This window comes from Nannobrachium achirus (genome assembly GCF_963921795.1).
Source record: "Nannobrachium achirus genome assembly, chromosome: 9".
Classification (NCBI taxonomy): domain Eukaryota; kingdom Metazoa; phylum Chordata; class Actinopteri; order Myctophiformes; family Myctophidae; genus Nannobrachium; species Nannobrachium achirus.
In genome coordinates, this window is record NC_137818.1 from 43,429,524 (window position 1) to 43,453,537 (window position 24,014).

The 24,014-nt window shown below is 43.3% G+C and overlaps 1 protein-coding gene across 2 annotated transcripts in view; it reads right to left on the reverse strand.

The window, feature by feature from the left end:
• vps13d (vacuolar protein sorting 13 homolog D) overlaps positions 1–24,014 on the reverse strand; it is a 59,643-nt gene that overhangs the window by 8,471 nt on the left and 27,158 nt on the right. For both annotated transcript variants that reach the window (XM_080733220.1, XM_080733219.1), the window contains exons 30-62: positions 23,762–23,986; positions 23,351–23,634; positions 23,115–23,248; positions 22,094–22,249; positions 21,471–21,657; positions 21,018–21,092; positions 20,565–20,765; positions 20,208–20,297; positions 19,545–19,685; positions 18,455–18,580; positions 14,670–14,775; positions 13,154–13,306; positions 12,019–12,154; positions 11,794–11,841; positions 11,350–11,500; positions 10,019–10,235; positions 9,541–9,788; positions 9,086–9,277; positions 8,582–8,708; positions 7,904–8,046; positions 7,675–7,805; positions 7,369–7,544; positions 6,593–6,716; positions 6,150–6,385; positions 5,733–5,835; positions 4,951–5,108; positions 4,280–4,388; positions 3,842–4,012; positions 3,648–3,749; positions 1,698–1,847; positions 1,196–1,348; positions 622–718; positions 357–505 (exon numbers count right to left, since the gene is read on the reverse strand). In XM_080733220.1, the coding sequence (XP_080589346.1) occupies positions 357–505; positions 622–718; positions 1,196–1,348; positions 1,698–1,847; positions 3,648–3,749; positions 3,842–4,012; positions 4,280–4,388; positions 4,951–5,108; positions 5,733–5,835; positions 6,150–6,385; positions 6,593–6,716; positions 7,369–7,544; positions 7,675–7,805; positions 7,904–8,046; positions 8,582–8,708; positions 9,086–9,277; positions 9,541–9,788; positions 10,019–10,235; positions 11,350–11,500; positions 11,794–11,841; positions 12,019–12,154; positions 13,154–13,306; positions 14,670–14,775; positions 18,455–18,580; positions 19,545–19,685; positions 20,208–20,297; positions 20,565–20,765; positions 21,018–21,092; positions 21,471–21,657; positions 22,094–22,249; positions 23,115–23,248; positions 23,351–23,634; positions 23,762–23,986 (4,999 nt within the window). The remainder of the gene's footprint in view (positions 1–356; positions 506–621; positions 719–1,195; positions 1,349–1,697; positions 1,848–3,647; positions 3,750–3,841; positions 4,013–4,279; positions 4,389–4,950; positions 5,109–5,732; positions 5,836–6,149; positions 6,386–6,592; positions 6,717–7,368; positions 7,545–7,674; positions 7,806–7,903; positions 8,047–8,581; positions 8,709–9,085; positions 9,278–9,540; positions 9,789–10,018; positions 10,236–11,349; positions 11,501–11,793; positions 11,842–12,018; positions 12,155–13,153; positions 13,307–14,669; positions 14,776–18,454; positions 18,581–19,544; positions 19,686–20,207; positions 20,298–20,564; positions 20,766–21,017; positions 21,093–21,470; positions 21,658–22,093; positions 22,250–23,114; positions 23,249–23,350; positions 23,635–23,761; positions 23,987–24,014) is intronic.

The window sequence follows — 24,014 nt, forward strand, 5'->3', positions numbered from 1 at the left end:
AGTGGAGTGCTTGTAAGACTTATTACAGTTTTGAAATATTCACCAGTGGACCCTGGTGAAGGCCTTTTCTTCCACTGTGATATCTACAAACTAAGAGCACCTGTTCTCAGTTTGGCATAATTAGGGACCCACGCATCGCTTCTTCATCGATTATCTAATCATTCATCAGTTTTAGTTTGGCATTTTCAGTTTAGTTCTTTTTTGTTGTTGTTCTTTCTTCAGATATTAACGGCAAAGCCTTGATTTATAGAAACTGAAAAAGGTAGGACGAAACATCAGAGAGGATGTGGGAAAACTTCAAATATGTTTTAACATATAACCTTGGACTTGGTGGATGTTGACACTAGTTGCCTTACCTTTAAATCAGCAGGCAGCTTGTGAGAGGTGAACACACTCAGTTTGACCTGAGGCAGGCTGATCTTCAGGTTTTCAAAGTAGTAGCGTTTGATAGCACCTGTATCCTCGCTGGGCCGCTCGTAAAGGTTCTCGTCCAATCTCTCCACCTCTGGGTTCCATTACACAAGGATCACAACGTAAATTATTCATGAAACTCAACTTATGTTTTGTTACTGTTAAATGAAGACTCTCCACACATGCCACAGCTAACTACAGTATGCCCACCTGCTTCCGTCTGTCCGTATCCAAAGAAGCTGAGCAGCTTAAGCAGTAGCTTCTCCTCGATGATGACAGTGAAGCGTCTGGCCGTCACCATGAGATGCTGTGGAAGTAACGTAATGACTGATCAGTTTACTTTCCATACAGTTCCATACAGTACCAATGGAATGGGTCAACATCACACAAACATTCTTCTGTTTATCACTGCAAGGAATAGGAAGAAATCTCTGAAGTGGTTATTAATAACAATTATAAAAAAAAACAAGAAATGACACAGGATAGGTTACTAGCAAGCCTAAAATAAAATGTTATTCAGGAAGGCTTTTTTGTGCTACATTTTCAGCTATTTCGTATTTTTGTAGTTTGTTTCTATGCTTTTAAAACCTGCTAATGTTACATTATTGACTTTGACTATTTACTATTGAATATGTATTTCCTTGCAATGTATGTAGCACTCTGAGATTCCTTGAATGAAAAGTGCATTACAAATAAAATGTATTATCATTATTACTATTACTAGCGTAACACGGGTTACTTTGATATTATGAATATTGCGCGAGTAACAGAAAAAAGAACTCGCCTTGAATAGGTCCGTGAGCATGAGGTTGCTCGGAACCTTGACAGAGTTGACCTGCAGGGCGGCGCCACTGTCTACCATGCTGCCGCCGTCACTGGAGCCGGGGGTCACGCAGAGCATGACGGGCTGAGTGGTGCCCAGCAGCTGGTTGTCCACCTGGATGTTGTGGAGCTCAGTTAGTCTGTTCCTGAGAGACTACTATGTCAGTGGTTCTCAAACTTTTTCATGTGAACGACCCCCAAAATGATATGTATTTGGTCACGGACCCCCATCTCAAAACATTTAGTTCCAGGTACCCCCCCTGAAGCAAAATTTGTGTGACAAACGTTCGCTTTGAAAACACTTATATTCAAAGATTTGCACACATTTTCACCACTTTTTCAAAAATAGCAGATCTACAAGCTCGCAGCGCGGCACTCGGTGCCGCGCTGTGAGCTTGTATATCTGCTATTTTTCACTGGTTAAAGCATTCAATAATTCTAGGCTAAAACAGATGGTTATCCACCTGGATGTTCTGGACCTTCAGCTCCAGGACCTCGCTGGCGGCCGTGCGGGTGAAGTGGACGTCGATGCCCGACAGGGTGGTGAAGACGAGCTCCTCTGGCAGCTTGTTGACCAGGGACACACCCACGCCTTCCTCCAAGCTCACCAATACCTGTTCAGCATTGTGTCACCACAGAGATTAGCCATCATTTTACAGTCAGTGCCTTCCATGACATTGTGTTAAACCCATTTAGAACGGGTACACATTATTGTGTATCGTTATTTTATGCTTTAACTATTGAAAAATAGCAGATCTACAAACTCACAGCGCGAGCTTGTAGATCTGCTATTTTTGAAAAATCATGAAAATTTCAATTTTGACCCGATTCTATAAGTGTCTTTTTCTTTTTGAAGAAAAAAAAAATATATGTTTCTATGTCAGCAATCTGGCCAGCCATCGTCAAAGAAAAGGTCCTTTTCACATAACTGGAGCTCAGTTAGTCTGATCTTGAGAGACTACTATGTCAGTGGTTCTGAAACCATTTCATGTGAAGGACCCCTAAAATGATATTTATTCGGCCACGGACCTCAAAATATTTAGTTCCAGGGACCACCCAGAAGCAAAATTTGAGTTACAAACGTTCGCTTTGAAAATACATATATTCAAAGATTTGCACACATTTTCACGACTTTTTCAAAAATAGCAGATCTACAAGCGAGCACAGTGAGCTTGTATATCTGCTATTTTTCACTGGTTAAAGCATTCAATAATTCTAGGCCTAAATCATTGTGTTAAACCCCATCTCAGTAGTTCTCAAACTTTTCTAATGTCAAGGACCCCCCATAACTCAGAGTTACAGACCTGCAAGGGTCTTTTGGAACCCCCTCAATGAACCCTGAGGGTCCCTGGACCCCACTTCCAGAACCAGTGCCTTCTTTCATGCTCCGTATATACTGTACGTGATGCACTGTGAGTTTGTAATTCTGCTAATTTCAAACATTTCTTAATTTGAATAATGTTTTGGAAAGCCTTCACCCATAACGACATGCCCAAAATAGTGACACAAGGTTGAAAGTGGTTACTTGGAGCCTAGTCTCGCATAGCCAGACAACTATTCCACAATCTCCGAATGCTATATAGTCTGCATGAAAATATATTTTAAAATGTCATTTCTGTTAAGCAGCAAGCAAAATATGCTTAAAGTTATACTATGTAACTTTTTTAATAAAATAAATCTTAAAATTGTCCTAATTATTAAATCGCTAACGTTTTAGAACACCCACTCTGTTAATTTCAGCTCCCGAAGCCTTTTCTTTATATGTGTTCTACTGAGCCCTGGTGGCCGTGACCGGGGCTGTTTTTCCCGGCAAAATTACGTCATATGCATCATTCTGTTTCACGTGTCTCCCTACCGGCCAATCACAGCCCAGATCATACACTGCCGAGCTCTTCAGGAAGTACACTGCAGTGTTTACACTGGTCTAGGAGTTTAGCATGTAAGTCCCCAACCGCTGCTCGTAGAGGGACACGGAAGACCTCTACGGATGCGTCTCGGCGAGGCGAGGCGGACGCGGTGGTCTGAAGGCCCGGCCCGCGGCGAAAAACGGACGAAAAAAGCAGACGCGACCACGGTTTGCTATACCGCTACTGACCACTAGTTGAGCAACTTACACAGTATAGCTTTAAATGATTTTTATTTATATTAGGATAAATGTTCGCGACGTCAGACGGCAACGGAAGTGAGGAGGAGGCTTCACTTCCGCTTTAACCGGTTACTCATCGTTCTTCTTACGTTATTCCAGACTGTATGACGGGAGCATTCGCAAATCGCGGAGTCAACAGTCTGGCCACGCGAGACTACTTAGAGCCTAACACCAGACTCAGACCTCTCAATGTCAAACACAAATGTTCATTCATTTTCATTCATTTTTTCTCAGTATGTGTATCTGATGTGACTGTGTCTCCACGCACCTCTAGCTCCTGTTCAGGCTCCTTCTTTGGAACATTTTCTTTGTTCGGCTCATCCTCCGTGGTTGAAGCCCGGATCATTCTGCGCTGGTTGAAGTCACTGATCTACACACACAGGCATAGGGAAACAAATGGCAGGTCTGTGTGCACAAAACAGTTAAATTATGGTATGAAATATGAAATGATCTTTTCCTAACCTGCAGTACTCGTGTTGGTCCATCCGGTAGCACTTGGACCGACAGCACCCCAGAACCAGGTCTCATCTTTTGGTTGATGAACTGCTGATCGGGGCCAGGATTCATGAATCCAGAGTCTGGTCCCAGAACTACCTCTGCCCCATCGTACAGTCCTGACACCCCGCCTTTGGCCTGAGGGTCAGAGATCATTCATTAGGAAACGTAACAAAAGTTGAGAAACTACACCCATGGAACGGTTTTGTAGAACTCGCAAATAAATTCACAGGGCAATTAGTAAAAGTGTTTCTCTCAGTTGATAGTCTGCCAATATTTTGCACATGAACATACTCTAAACATATCATTGCTTTCGGGCATAAACCTTGTAACCTTTGAAAATCGGATAACAGTGCAAATCCAGAGCATGGTATGGTATGTGTGCTGGGAGCTCTAACCACCCACCTGGACTACCAGACGGGGGAGGCCACAGGTCAGCATGCCTGAGCTGAAGAACCATGTCTGGGTGGTGCTGCGACGCGAGTCTGGCCTCCTCAGCATCAATGGCTCATAACTTGGAGAGAGGAGGGCAGAGAGAGAGAGAGTTAGTTAGAACACTGGGTTCCTAACTTCCTTGGATCATGACTCAATTTATAGGCCTCGTTTGTGTCAGATTACAGGATTATAGTGCTAAAACTTATTTGATGCTACATTAAGTCATTTTCCTGGGGACTAGGGATGGGACGATACGCGATATCGTTTATCGTGATAAAAAACACTCACAATAATCGTATCGTGGAGATTGAATGTATCGTGATATTGTCCTCCGTCATGCATTGGGATCAATTCACCTTTTATTTGCCAAGCTGCATATCCGGTACCACTTAAACCCTATCTCTATCAAATGTCTTTGCCAAAAAATAGCCGATCTACAAGCACAAAACGCGTCGCGATGCGACGCGTTGTGTGCTTGTAGATCTGCTATTTTTTGGCAAATGGTCCGCCCCAAGATAATGGATTTTGATTATCGCGATAATATCGTAAATCGCAAATTTCTTTTGTCACAATAATCGTTGTGATATGACATTTTCATATGGTCCCATCCCTACTGGGGACCTCTGAGCAACTATACTAACCTGTTGTCAGTAACGGCTGCCAGGCCAGCGATGTCCAGAACCAGGGAGGATTCCAGTGGGCGTGGCTGGGCCGGCTTGCTCTGCGGAGGGGAGGAGCCTTCATGACAGAGCATGCCTGTACCCGTCATCCTCCACAGCTGAGACCTCTTCCCAGGCTCCTGTTTATATGAAAAGTATTAACATACAGTTAAAACTCAATGATAACACAATAAAGTTCAGGACTTATTTCCATTGTGGTCCTCACACACACACAACACATCGTCGTTGTCGGGAAGAAACCTTGTATCTCCAAGTTTCAAATGTGTATGTTTTTTTTGTCCTGAAATTAAAGCCCTACTTCATCATACAAGATGTTGTATTGTACTCTTATTTGGGGCGAATCCGATAATTCAGTGACCGTGAGAGCATAGGTCCGTTTCTCAGTGGTTTTGTCAACAAATTGAGCTCCCATGCCCCTCGCAAAAATGCGGGCAAAATGTTTGACAGCCGCTGAAAGTACGTGTCTCATTCACTTACTATACACTATACTATAAAGGGAAAAAATACCCCCCAGAAATCTGCTTTAAGTAGCATGTGAGGGGTCAAACTAGGGGTTTTTAATTATTCTGAATCCATTGCAGGCATTTGTTTTGCTTGAAAAACATTCCTTGGGCTAAAAACAGACCCAAAAAACTGTGAAAAGTGATGACTCACTAAATCATAGTTTTGTCGGGCCAACTATCTTCATGGTCTACTCTAGGCATTAGTTCATGATGCCTAGACCATGTACTAGGCCACAGTACCTTCTTTTTCAGGATGACTCTCTGAGTCTTGGTCTCCACATCCAGAACCAGTTCAGCAGACCCAACCACACGCTTCTTCCCAACAGGCCTCTTACCAGCATCCCTAGAGCAATGAAATCACATTCAACCAGGTGTCCTTATTTCTGGGCATGTATCATATGCACATTTTTTCAAAATGTATCAAACTAAATGTCTCCGAACATTTGTCAAAGAATAATAGATTTAAAAAAAAAAGCTAATCTATAAGCTCCCACGTGCCATGGTGCAATGTATTGTGAGCTTGTTAAATATTACTTATTTTCAATTGCAAATCAATTAGCTTTATGAATAAACCTTCATAACAAAACTGTGTATTTATATATATTATTTTATAATCATAATGAGGGGATTTCATTTCAAATGGTTCATGGTACATACTGTGAGAAGGTGTACGTAGCCGCTATGTAGATGAAGTTCTCGTAGTAAAGCTTGTTGTATTCGCTGAAGAAGTTCATGTCGGCTGTGACCTCAGAGGAGCCTGCACCTTTTGCGGTGAGCGTCAGACAGGGGGGCAGAGTGGGCTCATCACAGGCAAAGTCCAACACTGAGCCTGCTTTCACCTCGGTTTTAAGACGCATGTCAGCCACACCATGCTGCCAGAACTGGATAGGCACCTGGGAGAAGTGGAATCAAGTATTTCGTGAACATTTCTTTGAGGAAATATTGACAAAATGCAATTTTCTACACTGAACCAACAGCTAAAGAGTCATCTAACGCAACCCTTATAATTTTAAGGACCCCCAGTTTGATATGCATTAGGCTATGGACTAACTTATGTCATTGCACAACATCTGAGATGGTGTATCTATTAGTGTTCATACTTCAGAGAGGTTGACGATGCGGAAAGGTGGTGGCAGCTGGTCTGTGTCACTGAAGCAGATCTGGTAGGTGGCTCCCTTCAGGGTGATCTCAGCCCTCAGGAAGAAACAGTTTCCCAATGTGTCCCTGTTAGAAAAAAGCAAAAGACATGGTTCTGCATGAGGCAAGATGTCCATATGCGGTTGGTCTGTTTGTTTGTCCAGAGCTAATCTTGCGACCGCTGGACTTTTCAGCGTCACCTTTCTTGTGCATACTGCCAGTGGGTCACAGAAGAACCTCCACTAAATATTTTTCACAATATTCTTTACTTTTTGAAAGATTTTACTCCAATTTGAAAGATTTTACTCCATAATGGAAGTAAACAGTGGACAACTTGCTGAAACATTTCTCAACTTTCGAGTCATACGTCATGACGGAAGTCACAGGCTGGCCTCATTAAGTCAGAGATCAGCTCAGTGGCCTTGTGGTTGTGCGCCCTGAGATCAGGAGGTCGGGGTTCGATTCCCTGGCCAAGTCATACCAAAATGTCAATAAAAATATGAACCCAATACCTCCCTGATTGGCACTCAGCATAAAGAGTTAAGACACTCAGCATCAAGAGTTAGATCGTCCCTGCGACATACTAGCGTCATTGCACGGGGTGTATTTGTAAATCAAGCCGCCTCACGCTACAGAAACAGGAGATAGGCTCCTGACCTATGGGCCACGAGGCTCAGCAAGGCTCTCTTATTGCTCAGAAATTAATTTGTCATTTGAAAAAAAGACACGTGTTGGGCACCTCATGTTGATGTGGAAGGATTTGGGCTTGTTGACCTCGAAGCCTCCAGACCAGGTGCAGTTGGGTGTGTCCATGAGCCGCACACAGAGCAGCTGATCGTAGTCATTCCTGGGCCAGTGGAAGACCACACTGGAGCCTGGCGGCGTGGAGATGTAGTGCTCTGGGTTAGCTGTGCCCTGGGAAACCATTCACATCATGTCAGGATTTGTTTTCATTCATGTGATAAATAATTAACCAAATCATTTAGCACTTTCCAAGATTTCTGGTTTTCTTACACCCCCCATTCCCTAAAGAAAAACATCTCACCTTTCCCCTCGCAAACTCTCTCTGAGAAAAGGCGAGTTTGTGTGAGGAACGATTGTCCAGCAGGTAACGTGGGGCAAAGGTCACAATATGCGTGTCCCTGTAGCGGCCCTTTCCTTTCCGCACGCTGATACCTGTTTTTCACAAACCAATATCAGTCAGTTATCATTCAATTCAAAATGCCACTCAATTCAGTTGCCTAGTAGTATATTGAAGCATCACTGTGGCTTGCCTATGTTGTAGATGAGACCCGGTCTGTTGCCATGCTGAATGACCTTCACTGCTCTCACGCCGCTGCCTCCGTCCAGGGAGAAGCCCTGGCACCAGCCTGGAACACCATCTGGATGGATCCCTTTCCCAATGCGCATGGTGCACCTGGACACACATCCAGGAGGACCGAGGAAAGGGTGGTATGGTAAGAAAGAATAAGAAATGGAGAATTGTTTGTAAAAATGGAGGAGGCAAAGCACACATTTGCTGAGTGAGTCCTGAATTGTTCACAGCCAAGTGCATTAGCTAAAAGCCTAGACCACTACTGATTAATCAGATAATAATAATACGAAAGTTACGTATGTAACTACGGTTCTATGAATCCTGAATGGCCGCCAGAGGCGGTGCTTTAAGCACTGAAGGGAATCATTCAGTGCTTAAAGCACCGCCTCTGGCGGTCAGGAAGGATGAAATAGAACTATATGCACTGGGTGGATGACAGCTTGACAAAACAAACTAACATAAACATCCACGTTGTATGGTAGTGCAAGGCTGCCATATCACATACACTCTGTGATGCATTTATCTTTCAACAGCTGTAGGTCATAACACCAAAAGAGTTACAGTAGGACCAGGCTATCCAGATGACAGCTAGTAGCAAATGTGGGAGGAAAATGGACTGCTGATGCAAACCACTTACATGGCAGGTTGCTCCTTGTCAGTGTAACAGAAGAGCAGAGGACTGAGGCTTCTGGCTAACTCGTGCTCCTCAAACTGACCTCCTGCATCCGTCTTCCCATTGTCCTGACGGAAGATCAGTGGCAGACCTGAAGGAGGGGAAATTATGAGTTAGTAATCAAAATGTTTACTCTTATAAACATTCTTGAATGTTAGAATGTGGTTTTGAACAGTGATGAGGAAACAAAGCCAGGTAGGAAAGCTTATACTTAGATGTACAATGGTGTCCCACATTGAAAATAGCCTATCCGGTGTCCCACATTGAAAATAGCCTATCCAAGAGCTTGTAGATTGGCTATATTCAGCACAGGACACTGGCACACAACTGCATGTTTAAATGTGACCTCTCCCAACTATCATTCACATTCACACATTCACACACACATCACATTAATGAGAAAGATGTTGCTTAATGCTTTGCATTGCTTAACTAAGTGGCATTTGGGGATAACTGGGGGATAATTACCTGTCTTGTTGATGAGCCAATAGGGGGCAGAGATGAGTATCTTGAGAGCTCCCTGCGCACGCAGGATGATGCGGATGGTAAGGCAGAGCAGGCGCTTGTTAACGTCATACAGCCGCATGCGCACAACGTAGTTCTGCGTGCCAGGCGGGATCAGCAGCTCTTTACATACTGGGAAGTTCTCTAGCAGCACTCCTGAAGGGAAAATGTTAAAATGCCAAGAAAGACTTAACGTTATTATCGTAAATGTTGTTTATCTGTAAAAATCTGTGAAATCGTTCATTTATCAGCCACTCCTGGGGTAACCAACCAAAATGTAGGTACATTTAGAAAAACAGCTAGTGTAAAACACTAGTCATTGTTGCTTGTAACCTGCCCACATATACAGTTAGGTAAAAATGCTGAACTGAATTCCAACAGGGATGGCTCAGTAGAACTGACATGAGAAGAGATCTGACCTAGCTCCATGTTCTGGGAGGTGTCAGCAGAATGAAGCACAGCCTCTTTCCCCGGCTTCAGGGTGCCTTTGATAGACGTTCCCTTGATGTAGTAGTTGAGGTCGCAGGGCAGTAGGTTGGCCACTACCATGGTGGGCAGCAGGTAGATGGTGTGGCCAGGCTGACGGTAGATTTGCTGGGTGCCACTGGACACCATCTTGGCAGGCTGCTGGTCTGGGTAGTTCTCCTTTTTGATCACCACACAAAACCTGGGCGGGGATGCAGTGGAAGGACGGAACAGTCAAGGGAAAGGAAGTGAAAAATAAGATAGCTACAAATGACAATGGTAAGGTGTCCATGATTCATGAAAGGGCGTGTAGAGCCCTGATAGGTGTATCTTATTTTTGTTTGAAAGTCAGTGGTGCGTTCACGTGGAGAATCATTTGCATTGCTCCATGCCCCATTTAATACATTCCCCTTCAACATGTTACTTATTTACCTAAAGTTGCGTTTGAGGTTGTCCTCAAAATCTGCAGACTGGCACTCTCTCTTGCTGCTGCTGACCTCGCCAGGCCGTTCCACGCTGGTCCAGTGGATAGGAACCTTACAGAAGAACAGGCCCATGCCTTTGGGCCGGGCCTGTAGCCGCCAGGACGTCAGGTGAAGGGGCACCGCTAAGGCCTCACCAGGCAGGATGGGTGGCAGCACCACCGGCTCTGTGGGCACATGGGTACAACTCAATCATTAACACTTTTAATGCCATTATTTTTGTAATTATTTGGATACAGTGTGCTTCACTGCGCTTTATTTTGAAGAGCCCCGGAAGCCACGATCGTGTCCATGTTGTGGAAATTCACAGTGTTGTGATGTGGATCTGGATGTTTACTTTCACACGGAAATGAACATTTCTCACCGCGGCCAAATGTCGCAGCCCAGCAGAGCTGACATTGCTGTTGATGTAGGTGTCAGTGTAGCTGTGAGGTTCTCTGTAATTGGTCTACTTTTGTGGCAATTGTGATTGGTGTAGCAGCGTTAGCTGAAATATGTAGTTCACTGTGATTGGTCTACTTTTGTAGGGAAATACATACATACTGTATGTGTTTGCATACTGACCAATTCTGTAAGAAGGCTGTCCCCTTCTGCACCATGCCATAACAAACAAGAAATTGCTGTGCTTTTTGACAGCCTTGTGTTCATTATACGTCGACACAAAAGCAAGTTATGACACAAAATGTGTTTGGGTAAACAGTGTTGATCACCAACGGATGATTTCCCCCCACCCATTTATGTATCAATGCTTAACTCATTTTGTGCTCCAGACATGAACGGGTTAAAATGTCAAGCGTGCCTCTCGCAGGCTCCGTCCGCGGCCATTCTCTTATTTTGAAGGCCAGAAGTCCATTGCGCAAACATTTCCTGTTTGACGTCATGACGTCATTCACCGGAAGTGGTCATCTCCCCATGCGGTTGGATTAATGGCGGATCGTTCCCTTTGTTATTATTTTTTTTGGCAGGGTATGAGTTAAGGGATTACTATTTTGTGCACGTGGATCTGCGATGATGATGAATCGGCGAGGCCGATCGTGCCAGGACTTTCCAACGGACCGTAGGGTAAGATTGCCAGCGTTACTCTATATACAGTATATTACGCGAGTATACTCGGGATCGGCACTCCGAGTACTCGAGTATTTTTCACGAGTATTCTCGGGATCGGCTACAAATGGGTTAATATGAAACATAAGAAAATATCTGAAAACTAACATCACGATATTGCCAAGATATCTTTCAACCTTTCCTCAGATCAAAAATAAATGGGAGATGTGGACTCACTGTCTGGGGCAGAGGGGCTGTCCAGTCTGACTTCCATGGGCACCTCCAGCCTGTTCTTGACCATGAGGGCAGAGCGCACAGTGATGACCTTCCGAGCGCTCCCCTCCATGGTGATTGAAAAGACCACTCTCACAGGCGGCAGAGCCGAGAACTAAGGGGACAACATTTCCAAACAAACACATGGATATGTTTTTAACCACATGAATCCTAGTGTCCATATTCTAAGGTTAACATTTGACAAACAATGCCTGTCTACAAGCTCAGAATATGTTGTAACACTTGCTTGTAGTTTGAATTAACTGGAATAGAGGTCATTTTTCTATATTTGTTTGTAATTCATACCTAAAGCAATGGCTGACAAGTGCGAGGTCAGTTGTACAGTATGTTGACCTCGAATTCAATGTATTAATTAACAAAATATATAATATATTCTGCCAGACTTACATAGACATGTGGGTGGATGATGTTGGTTCTACTGATGGGACTGCCAACCTATACAAAAGTAGAAAGAGAATAACTTTTCTCATAAAGCTCAGAGTCAATCTGTGAGTTGACAGACCTAGACACAGAGAACGTACAATAGCATCATCAAAAACACTTTTTCTTTCCTTTCAAATTCTAGAGACACGATTCTACATTAACCTCTAGGAAACCACATGCACCACTCACAGTGTTGGACGGATTGTTTCTGTCTGGAGCGGCGTAGCGGAAGAAGACGCCCACTTTGTCGACGGACACGGGTTTGACCTGCTCCCAGCCGCCCACGCGCACCAACAGCTGGTGAAGCTTCAACTCATGAGTGTGTCTGCAGGGGAGAAGGTGGTGGGTCAGGGTTGGAATTATGCATATATATGCAGCATTATATTATTTACAATCATCATTATTATCTAATTAATTACATTTGAATATTTCTTAGTAGAAATTCATGTGCTACAAAGTGCAAACGCAAAATTTGTATCACATTCAAATGTGCTGCGGCACTTCTTCATGACAGGTAATTTAGACAAAGGACACGTGTAACTGTGCTAATGCTGTGACTGTGTTAACCCTTTTTACCATTAACTAAAATGAGAACAAAATGTGAATGTTTTTCTTTTTCAATTACTTTGTAATCCTTTTTGTGCTGCTAATTCCTACAGTTGGGTCCCAGGGAGGGCCCAAACAACCACATGTCACCGGTAGGGATGGTACAATATGAAAATTTCATATCGCGATTATTGTGACAAAACTTATCGCGATTTACGATATTATCGCGATAATCAAAATCTTTTATCCTGGTGGCGGAACATTTGCTAAGAAATAGCAGATCTACAAGCTCACAACGCGTCGCAAAGCGACGCGTTGTGAGCTTGTAGATCGGCTATTTTTTGGCAAAGACATTTGATAGAGAGTGAAAAAAAGACTGTATGAATTACCTATATTATAAGTACCTTTTACCAATTATAGAGGGTTTAAGTGGCACCAGATACGCAGCTCGGCAAATAAAAGGTGAATTGATCCCAGTGCATGATGGAGGACGATATCACGATAAATTTAATCTCCACGATACGATTATTGTGAATGTTTTTTATCGCGATAAACGATAATATTGCGTATCGTTCCATCCCTAGTCACCGGGAGGACGTAATGGCGGAACATGCTCTTCAACCAATTCCATACCGAACAGGAACCCTGACCAACCTGTAGGAGTCGCTGGAGATCACCCTCCCTACCTCTCTTTCCTCCTGTGAACCTGGCCATGTGCACTCACTGAAACGCCAGGCCAATCCCGATGCAAAACAAAACGTAAATGTTAAGCAATCACCTATGACGCAGTTTCTCACGGGCCTCAAATTCAAATGGGATCTCCTCCCCAGGCAGCACCTCTCTCCACTGGCTGACGTTGTGCGTGTCGTCTGTTCCTGGCCCATGCATATCAGAGATGGAGTCAGCACTGCCACTGTGAGAGAGAGCCACCCTGTTGGGGACATGGGGACAAAATAGAAGAAGAAAGGAATGTATTACTGGATATTTCCATTCCAACAACATGGGTTTACTGAAAACACCGCACCTGGCTACAGCTGCTGTTAACTCTATTACTGCCAGATGTTTTATTTATTTATTGGGTCTGGCGCCAGCAAAAAGCGGCTTACCTTTGCGACGTTATAGTAGATAGATAGACATTTATTTATTTATTATTATTTTATTTTTTTTGATTGTGCAACATGCACTTTGGCAGACCAGGCAGCAGAGGGCGGCATCATGCAAGAATTAATGTGAATTTGGCCGTTATGTGTTGCCATCCATTGAGACCAGTCTCTGGCCACAGAGCCACAGGGCCAGAGAAATCAACACGGAAGAGAATTGGTCTCCGTTGATGTTAACGCATAAGGGATTTTTAAGACCATCACTGCGGGCGATGTGATTACAGTACACGGCGGCGCGACCCCTCATCAGCTTACGGACATTAACAAGGTAAACGAACGAACGGCTGTATTGGCGCGACGCGACACAGAGAATTGGGGCGAACGGGAACGTCCGTAGCAGTAAAACAGTTAACAATGAATATATATGTCACGGTTAGATAGAGAAACTGTTAGATCGAGAAACGGAGCGCTCGTCGTGCGGCGCGGGGTGGAACAAGCGGTCGCTTTGAGCAACAACAACGTGGCGTCGGCAGGAATGATAGCCTCACCCCACGGAGGTTATGGTTAGGGTTAGGCATAGTTTTACTGAGGTTAAGGTTAGGGTTAGGGTTAGAGTAAGGCATAGTAAGCTAATGGCTAAACACAGCCGAGCTGGGCTAGTAAATAAACGAAAGAGAGTCTCAAACGAGTGACGTCAGCGCCTGCACTAGTGAATGGCTGACTGGTTGTTGTCGCCATCTGGTGGTGATTGGTGTGTGGTGAACTACAAAACGAGCGCTCTTACCACAATCTCACTGAGTTACCCAAACTGACTGTAACATATATACCACCCACTTAGCAATACTGTTTCTCACAGCTCCGCTTAAAACATATTCCTCTAATCTAAACATATTTTATAGCTGGATTATTGAAATGAATAAAAACCTGAAAACAAGTAAAAATAATTAGCAGGGCTCTGAGTGATTGGCCAAATGTATTGATATGCAGAGTGTGAATACAGGGCATGTAAATATACCATTTATTGCAGTTCTTGTGATAATGCAGGTCTTTTGCGATACTGCTCATGTTGATATTGCGATACATTTTCAACACATTGTGCAGCCCTGCTGGTGAGTACCTCTGAGAGTGTACAAATGGACCAATTAGGATCCATTTGTACAGTTCAATTAACAGTCACTGTGTATACTCACTGACCTTGTGGGAGTGGTGGTAAGAGTAGCGAACCACATGGTGCATCCGGTATGGTTGCGCAGGGCGTATGGAACAAAGGGCTGCCTCTTCTTAGAGAGTTTAACGTCAGCTGGAAAACAGTCACAGAAGCAGAGAGTCACATTCAAAGAAGGGACAGGTATTGTTGACAGTGTGTTACTGTGGCTGCTGATTATACCGACTGTAATGGCATGCACTTGGATTTGCTTCGATTGCACAGAATAGCCAACATAGCATGAGTGGTCCAAAAACAATAAAAATATATTGTAGTATGGAAAAAGCCATTAAAAACGTTCTAATATAAGTCATTTTATGGGACATTGGATATAATAACAATTACTATACTGTATTACTAATTGGACTCATTCAAAATGCTTTGGACATAAAAGCTGTAATTATGATATCATGTACACTGTACAGTATATAATCTCAAATTAGCAAATTTAAGATTTTAGTTTGCTTTGTGTTTTAAATGTGTTCCCACACAAACCACTTTGGAGGCGAGTCCATAATCAACAAACTTTCAATTCAATGTTATATTACCCAAATATAGTTTTTTTTATACATTTTAAAGGCTTTTTTTCCTTTTAAACATGAAAACACAAACTGATGTTAAATATTCAAACAAATGGATTTACATATTTAGTAAGAAGCTCTGAACTTGGTTTCAGGTTCAGTATGTCCAATATTTAATTAGTATTCTATGGTGCATGACAATGCTCTGTAACACTGTACATCGTCGTCGTCGGGTGGAAACCTTGTATGTCCAAAACCTTACCTTTTTTGTAATTTTAAAAACTATTTAAACTAGTGAAAATAGCCTATCTACAAGCACGTGTGCTTGTAGATAGGCTATTTTCACTAGCTTTGTACGACAGTCTTCAATGATGAAGCAGGGCTTCACTTCAAGTTTGAAACTTGGAGATATTAGGTTTCTGCCCGACAGTGACCATAAGTTTATTGGAAAGTACACAGTATTAGCATTCTTAGCTTAGAAGGACTACCGTCAAGGGTAAATACTGTAATGACCAATTATTGTAAATCCACGGGTATTCATTAATACCTTGGTTCATAAGGTACAGGTCACCCATTTTATCACAATGAAAGCATCATAGTGCATAAAATACTGGACACAAAGATCAAAAGGCAGACAAAAAGCTGATATATTCCTTTACCAAAGAAATCTGAGATTTACTGATTAATACATGCAACAACACAATGTATATAATACTGTAGAACAAGTGGCATGATGGTACACCTGGTGAGATTACCATCATGTTCATAATCAATTAATTCACTTAGTTGATCACATATGATATTGTAGCCCCGCCAGTGCACGGGGGCTGTAACACCTAGTTCAAACCAAAGACTTGCGACGAGCTGAGCAACCACTTCAAAACTGTGGTTTGGTTTGCAACATTAGAAAACTGAACAGTCCACATCAAAGGAAACGAGCCGAGACCATTACCGTTTCCAAAGCATCAGCTACTTCTACCTCAACAACCTAATGTACTTTTTTGACATGCAGACAATATCAGCCAACATGTGATGGGGTAAATCAGACCACTGTGATTTATCTATGCAACATTCTAAAACGGTTTCCTCTCATTGCAAATCTTTGGGCTGAACTAGGCTTGAATGAGGATGGCAATATCAGCTGCTCGGTCCAACACGTTGGTCCCAAACAAGATATGTCAAAAGCTACTGGCTTGTATTGTTATTCAATACATGTGTCATTCAATGCAAGGAAATGCATTCATTTTACAGATTAATCAAAACATAACATTTTAATTGATGTAAAGTGCAATTGAGTATTGTGAAAGAAATGAATTGACTAAACGGAATTACACAGAGTTCAATGGAAACGACAAGTGATTTTCTGTTGTGAAATCAGATTAAGTGTCAGTTGTGTGTAGCATGTCTAGCTAAACAGCAGCCCTGATGTAGAGCCTGACTAATGTCTGGTAGATAGGGGTGCTGTTTAGAGTCTTTCTTCAATTAATTTTCATTCTGTTTTCCATAACCCTTTACAGCAGAAGAATTTCTCAGACTGTGTATTAATTGCAACAAGACACAAGACAGCACACCATTAAGCTATACATCTTTGTGTCTAAAGATGTATAATAGGATGTTATTAAATAAAGGATACCTATACTGACCTGATGAAGATCGGTTAAAATCGAAAGGTTGTCGCTATAATAATCCTTTGCCTATAACCAGTGTGCGGGTCCTACCTCCTTCCACTAAATAAAGGATACCCATATGGAGTTGAAGGTGAGCAGGTCAATACAAGGTGGACCGTGTTTACCTATCTCCTAGGCCCCTTAACAAAAACATGTCTATGCCGTTTGCAGTATAGTCTTTTGGGAATGTTACCCCTAAATGCAATGGCTGAAGACAGATTTATTTTTATTATATATACATACTATATATTTATACTTAGTTGTGCGTCATGTGCCGAAAATAGCCGATCTACCAATCTCACAACGCAGCTAGTAGATTAGCTATTTTCGGTGATCTACACTCCACGCAATGAAGTATATCGATGCCTTTAACAGTGCATATGAAACTCATCATTCCTGCTTGAATCAAATGTTTTTACATGCAAACTGCTCCACATTGTTCCGCCTACACTTTCAGTATTGTTAAGATATTGGCTCAGAGCTTGGGGGCTAATGTATAATTTGTGTCTCAGTGAGAAACCAGTTGAGAACCATTAACTGGAGGATGACAGGAATTGAGGAGGGGCTTGAGATCCTAATCTAGGGAGGCAACCTGACTGCAGGAGCTCTGAGCACTGAAACTGTACCTCTGGAGTGAATCTGCTGCTCAAGACAGGTGAGGCTGGCTGTGCTCCTAGTTCTAAGGTTGGCAAGAGGAGCACCTGACAGCAGAGAGAGACAGTCACCACAGCAGAGAGACAGAGACATGCAGAGGGAGCAGAGAAGAGATTTAGGAGAACCAAAGTCCCATATTAGGTATTATTTCAGGTTAGCATCAGAGTGAAACGTCTTAATAGAGTCAGAAAAAGGGAAGAAAGGGGAGAGACATTTACACTTTGCTTTAAACCACCCACTCCTGGTACAAGATGACAGGAATAGACACAAATAAACGCAATATAGTAATTAATATTATCAAACAGAGATGGCACTAGTTCACTCTATTCAAACCATTGGATAGAGTGGACAACATTTTCCTAAGGGAATCTACTGAGAAATTATTAAAATGAACGATTTGGTGACATAACATGAATCCCAGTATGTTTATTACATTTTGAATACTTTATTAACTGTCCACAGCCCTGACAGGGAAGTCCAATTTTGAAGGCAAAGCCTAGGAAGACAAGCCCGGTAACACATCTTCATCTAATATACACTAAAACACTAAAGCACAAGCAGTGCATTTCAACAGACTTCTGGTGCTTGTTAGTGATTTAATTGCTTACACAATTTCAGTTTAAGTTAGTTGGTTGACAAGACAGTATCCATGCAACAATCAAACAGGAACCCAACAAAGGACAAGGAAAACAGATGTAATGTCAAGAGATAATACCAGGCAGCCACTAGCTAAACCTATTTATTATTTTTAAATGGGGCTTAACAATTTAATCACTTATTCTATTGTACTCCATTCTAATTAGCCTGGTCAGGTTGTAGTATAGTGAAAGTGGCTGCTGAATGATGGGGTGTACCACTGTTGCTTGTTATTCATTTAACCATTCCGGTAATCAGCTGCCATAGACAGAGAAACATTGGTTTGATAGAACTTACTTTGTCCAAAGCTCGGAGGGTCCACCGAGGAACCCATCCAAGGCATGGTGGGAGAAACCGCGGGAACTTGCTCCTCTTCCTTACAATAGTCGGCCAGCCAGGAACTTTTGGTGGTGTTGTACTGTTCTGGAAGGTCCAGATAAAAATACAATCAACACGGGATGTTCTAATGGCTAAAGATCAATGTATACAGAACGTTGTCGTACGATGGTGTCATGCACTGAATATAGCAGATCTACACGCTCTTAATGCGTAACATGTGTGGCGCATTGTGAGCTTGTAGATTGTATATTTTTGGTGTGCGACAAACATAAACTAGGCATAAACCAGTTAGCATGAATACCGCACAGGCACAGATCTATTAACAATATAATGTGTGTGAATTGGGAGTGGAAAGCAACTACTGCCATTAGTGTGGTTGCCCAAAAGGGCAACACACCATAGTACTCAAGCAACTTTATTTAATTAGTACTAAAGTTTGTCCCACTACTCCTCCCAGTTTTGGCGGCATACACTCGAGCCATATGTAAAAGCTTCATCGGGAATCATGTGCTTCCATGTTGCTAAGCAATATGTTTAATTTCTATTCATTTATTAGAGAATACATTTATTTTCCCAATGACTTGAATGGGAAAATGCAAAAACTCCCATTCAAGTATTCTTCTCTCGAAAAATGTAGGGGCTACAATTACCACACCAGGAGGAGAGGTTTAAAGTCCAATGGCCTATGAAGGAAAAAAAAATACGCAAGTCGGCACTATAACAACGCACTTTATGTTTTGGACTAGAACTCTTGAACTGTAGGCTGTAGAATCAAAATGTAATTCCCACTGGATCTCTTGGGTGATGACACAACTCCCCATATAGGCCACAGCCTTTTGCGTCTAGACTATTTCGAGCCATTTCAAATTTTCTTCAAAACACACTTTTTGCTCCTCCACCTACAGATTTTGTCTAAAGTGTATTCCTCAGGTCCCGGCGACTGCAACCCACAACTTGCGCCATACTTCCAATTTCCAACAATTGGTCCGTGGCCTGTTGAGGTGGAGAGGGGTGGGGGTGCTTTGTGTACAGTAGATGTGAAGCCTACCTAGCAGAACAGAGGTGAGGTTGACGTCCAGCCTCTGCTTGGCGCGGACCCCCATCTTGAGTCGCGGAGGGTGGAGGCGTCCAGCGGCCTGCTGCTGCCAGGTCAGGAAACAAGGCCAGGGCTCGATGAAGGGCTCCCAACCTGATGAACAATAACACTTTCACATCTTTATTTAACTGCATGAACCCTAGCATCCCAGTTCTGAGCTTGTTATAGGGGTGTGTGTGTATATATGTAACGGAGGTGATCCGAACCTCCCCACCCGGCTTCGAACCCGGGTCTCCCGCGTGAAAGTCCAATATCTTAACCATTACTCCAAAGGGATATCCCTATGGAACGAGAGCAGATACTAGACTTTTGAGGCTTCAGGCTGGGGCTGCGACTCTCTCCGCCACACTCACCCCCCTTTGACCTCCTCCTACGGGGAAGCCCGAATCCGGGTCACGGCACCAATGTAACGGAGGTGATCCGAACCTCCCCACCCGGCTTCGAACCCGGGTCTCCCGCGTGAAAGTCCAATATCTTAACCATTACTCCAAAGGGATATCCCTATGGAACGAGAGCAGATACTAGACTTTTGAGGCTTCAGGCTGGGGCTGCGACCGCCACATATATATACAGTATATATATATCAATGACATATTTTCAACAATATTTCTTTACCAGACAGCTCTCTGTTGTAGTAATCTCCAGACAGTGTGAAGCTGGCGTTGCCCTCCTGGGTGGAGCCGATACGCTGCAGCACGTACAAACCTGACACAAGAACATAGTTTTACAGCATAAGATTCAAGCAGCACATCCAGGTGCTCTAGGTCTTTGATTAGACAGCGGTCTGTTATTGAGCAGAGAAGGCATTATCCAGAAATAACACCGAATGACAAACCGAATCAGAATCAAGCATACAATCAAGCTGTGCTATAAATTGTATTATTAACATACTTTATCATACAGATTGGTTAAAGTAATGTAATTCCAGGTTGCAGCTTTTAACAGAGAAACAAATGTTGGAGGACCACTCACGAGAGAAGGTCATCTCTGCCAGTGGAATGTCACAGTCCAGACAGTCGTCGATGAGGCAGATACACACGCTCTCTGCCTTGACCTCCACACCGGAGAGAGGAGCAGAGTGGCTGGCGGAGCCTGAGTCAGCCCGGGCCCTGCCCTGACCCGTCATGTTCTCAGCATTCTCTAGAAGCCACGTGGCAGCTTGGTCCAGCTGACCTGATAGCAACACAACCATAAACAGAAAAACTCAATCAATCAATAAATCAATCAAGCATATCCATCCATCCATTGAACACACAACTTGAAGCCATTTCAAGCATTATTCTCAGTACAATCCTTACTGATCATTTTAATCCATATTCCGTGTATTTAAATGTAAATTGGGAAACACTGAGGATTTGACTGTGTTCTATCAGATAAGATCCACGCTGTGATTTGGGGAAAGCATTGATTCAAGGCTTGTCTCACCTTTACAGCGAACTAAGGCTGTCTTGCAGTCTTCTTTCCTGAAGCCCAGGTCCTGCAAACGGCTCAGCTGGCCCGCTAAAAACAAGAAGGAATGGGATCTTTGAATGCTCAATTAGAGCATCATGGCTCAAACATTCAGATCAAAGATAGGAGCTGGCCTCTGACTTGTGATTTTAAAATAAATAAGCACACATTTAAATAAAATATGCTAAATATGTGTCAAACAATCTCCACAGATGGTTTGGGAAAAACAATTATAGGAACACAATGGGAAAGAAAACTAATTTACACACTTTGGTAGAGGTTTGGGTTGTGCCATAATTGTACTCCCAAAAGTGTAATCAATTTAAACCAAAGATTTTACCCTGACAATAATATTTGGTTACCAAATCATTTGTGCATTTGTATTCCCTCAAATGACCAACACTTGACTGGGTAGGTTTACTACAGTACCTATCAAGGCCTCGGTCTTGTGCCTGAAGAGGTCTTTTTGCGATACTGCTGGCTCAGTGGTGACTGTGGATGTGTCATTGGGGTCACCAGGCAGCGGTGTAGTGGCGGTAGGGATGGACTTGGCGATGGCCAGGAAAAGAAGAACGTCATTGTAGGACAGACGAATGTCTAATGCAGGGAACTGGATCTGTCACAACACCAGACACAGACAATGACTCAATTACCCTGTATGTTGCTGACAGATTTTAGATTATACTAAAATGAAGGCAATACTGAATGTGGAGTCCTGCACAGCATCAGAATACATTTCTTTTAATGTAATCAATGTTACAATATTTGGTTTTGTTTGTATATTACATTATTAGGTCAATTATTTAATTCACATACTTTACATATACATACATTAATATATTATCATATTTAATTAACTTTTTCCCCCCATGACATGCAATACAATTTACATGATTACAATTTATCAGTATCAATTGATTTTAACATCCCAAGGCTTCCTTTAGCTGGCTAATAATATTGGGAAGCTAAACAGTAAGCTATACTTGGTTGTCATACAATAAACATTAGAAAACAATGCATTTCCAAGGCATTTAAGCTGCTAACGTGCTAACCTCCAGCAGTGGGGGGAAGTCCGCTATGTTAAAGGCATCCAATAGGCCAGAGCTGCTCTGGTAGGTGGGGCTGCCGCACAGCTCCACCTGAATGTTGACGGGGTCGATGATGGACAGCGCCGTCTCCTGCTCACTGCCCAGGCGACAAGAGAACACCTGGGGAGATGGAGAGACACTACGTTTGTCACAAGGAAACAGCGTCAAACCGGCGCAGGTAAATAAGTGAACGCATATCCGCATTCCTACTGTTTGTTGGGAAACCATCCAAATGTTGCAAGCTCTACAGCAGGGGTTCTCAAACCTTTTTAGGCCGTGACCCCCAAAAGAAACATATTTAAACTGGGGACCCCCACCCTGACAAGAATTGTAGGTATTACATTTAATGTGACTCGGTTCAGGTCTACATGCTCACAATGCCTCGCAACATATTAAAACGGTCTTGAAAGCCCTTGAATTGTCACTTTAGAAATATGCAGTTACCATGTATACACTTATACTGTGTGTTGGTTTGTTTACCATTGAGTGAGAAAAAAATCACACCTGTGTGAACTGAGCGGTGGTCGTGGAGGCTGTGCAACAGCACTACTGGGTGGGTGCAGCGGGGTTAGTGTGCTTTACAATGCTGTAGTTTCTTCACACACTCTAATTTATTTGACCCTAAAACATTCAGTTTGTTAATAATAATAATAATACTTGACCACACATGCTGACCCACCCTTCCCCCCTGTGTGTGTGTGTGTGTGTGTGTGTGTGTGTGTGTGTGTGTGTGTGTGTGTGTGTGAGAACAACAGCGCCCCTCCCTTAACATGTGTGGTCAGAAAAGGTACTGCAGGCTTGAGGCTACATACACGGACGGCCGGACGCATACCCACACACACGGCCACGTATAGGAGACGGTGTGACCACCGCTCAAAAAATGACATTAAGCTAATCATCTGGGGACCCCACAACATAATTTGGTGACCCCACAAGTTTGAGAACCACTGCTCTACAGTATGTGATGCTAGCTATGTTCAGTCACCTCTATTCCGGCCAGGCTGCCAGAGAAGGGCCTGTCTAGCAGTCGAGGTTTGTAGGTTAGAACAGTGGTGCCCTTCAGAATAATAGCGTTGGTGTCCAGACTGGATGAATCCTCCACAACCACAAACTCTGTACCTGAGAACCGAAACACAATCATATCAATGAAAACTAGTCAAATGAAACGTTGGAGAAGCGGTCATTGAAACAACTGTGGTTTTACTGCTGCCAGTCTCTCACCTGTGACATTGACCTTGACCTCCAGTTTGTGGTCGTCAGTGACAGGTACCGTGGACCTCTTGGTTACCACGCCGCTCTTCACCGTCTTGGGCATGACGGCCCCGCTGGACGTACCCGGATCACTGCTGCCACTGGGCCAGCGTTGGCGAGGCTGGGCATCGCCGCTCGTTCCTTTCTCAGCCGGCATGCGAAGGAAGTCCCGGACCAGCTGGAGCCAATCGAAGATTAGGAAGACCCTGAGGTTGTTCAGGACCACCGTAAAGCAGGAGGACTCTCTTGTGGACCTGAAGGAAACATACAGTACAATGGTGAGTTAGGATGATAAGGATCATTATTTTCACAGCACGGTACGGTTAGTTCTTTTAGCTAGTTGAAAAAGAGCCATAATAATCTGCCCCTCACTAATGGCACCTGTAATGCAGTTCCATCTGCAGTGATGCCCGGTTGGTGCCCGTCCTGGAGGGCTGCAGGATACAGTTAAAGACATTGTTCTTGGTGCTGCTGCTGGCCTCAGTGGTTCTCCTGGGCCCAGGGGGCCGTGTGTCGTATGCCAGCAGAGAATGAGACACAAGGTTGACATTCTTGGACCCGTTGGAGAAACTCTCAAACAGCACCTTGGATTTCATGAAATCAAACCTTGGGCGAGAAGATAGGAAATTGTTAT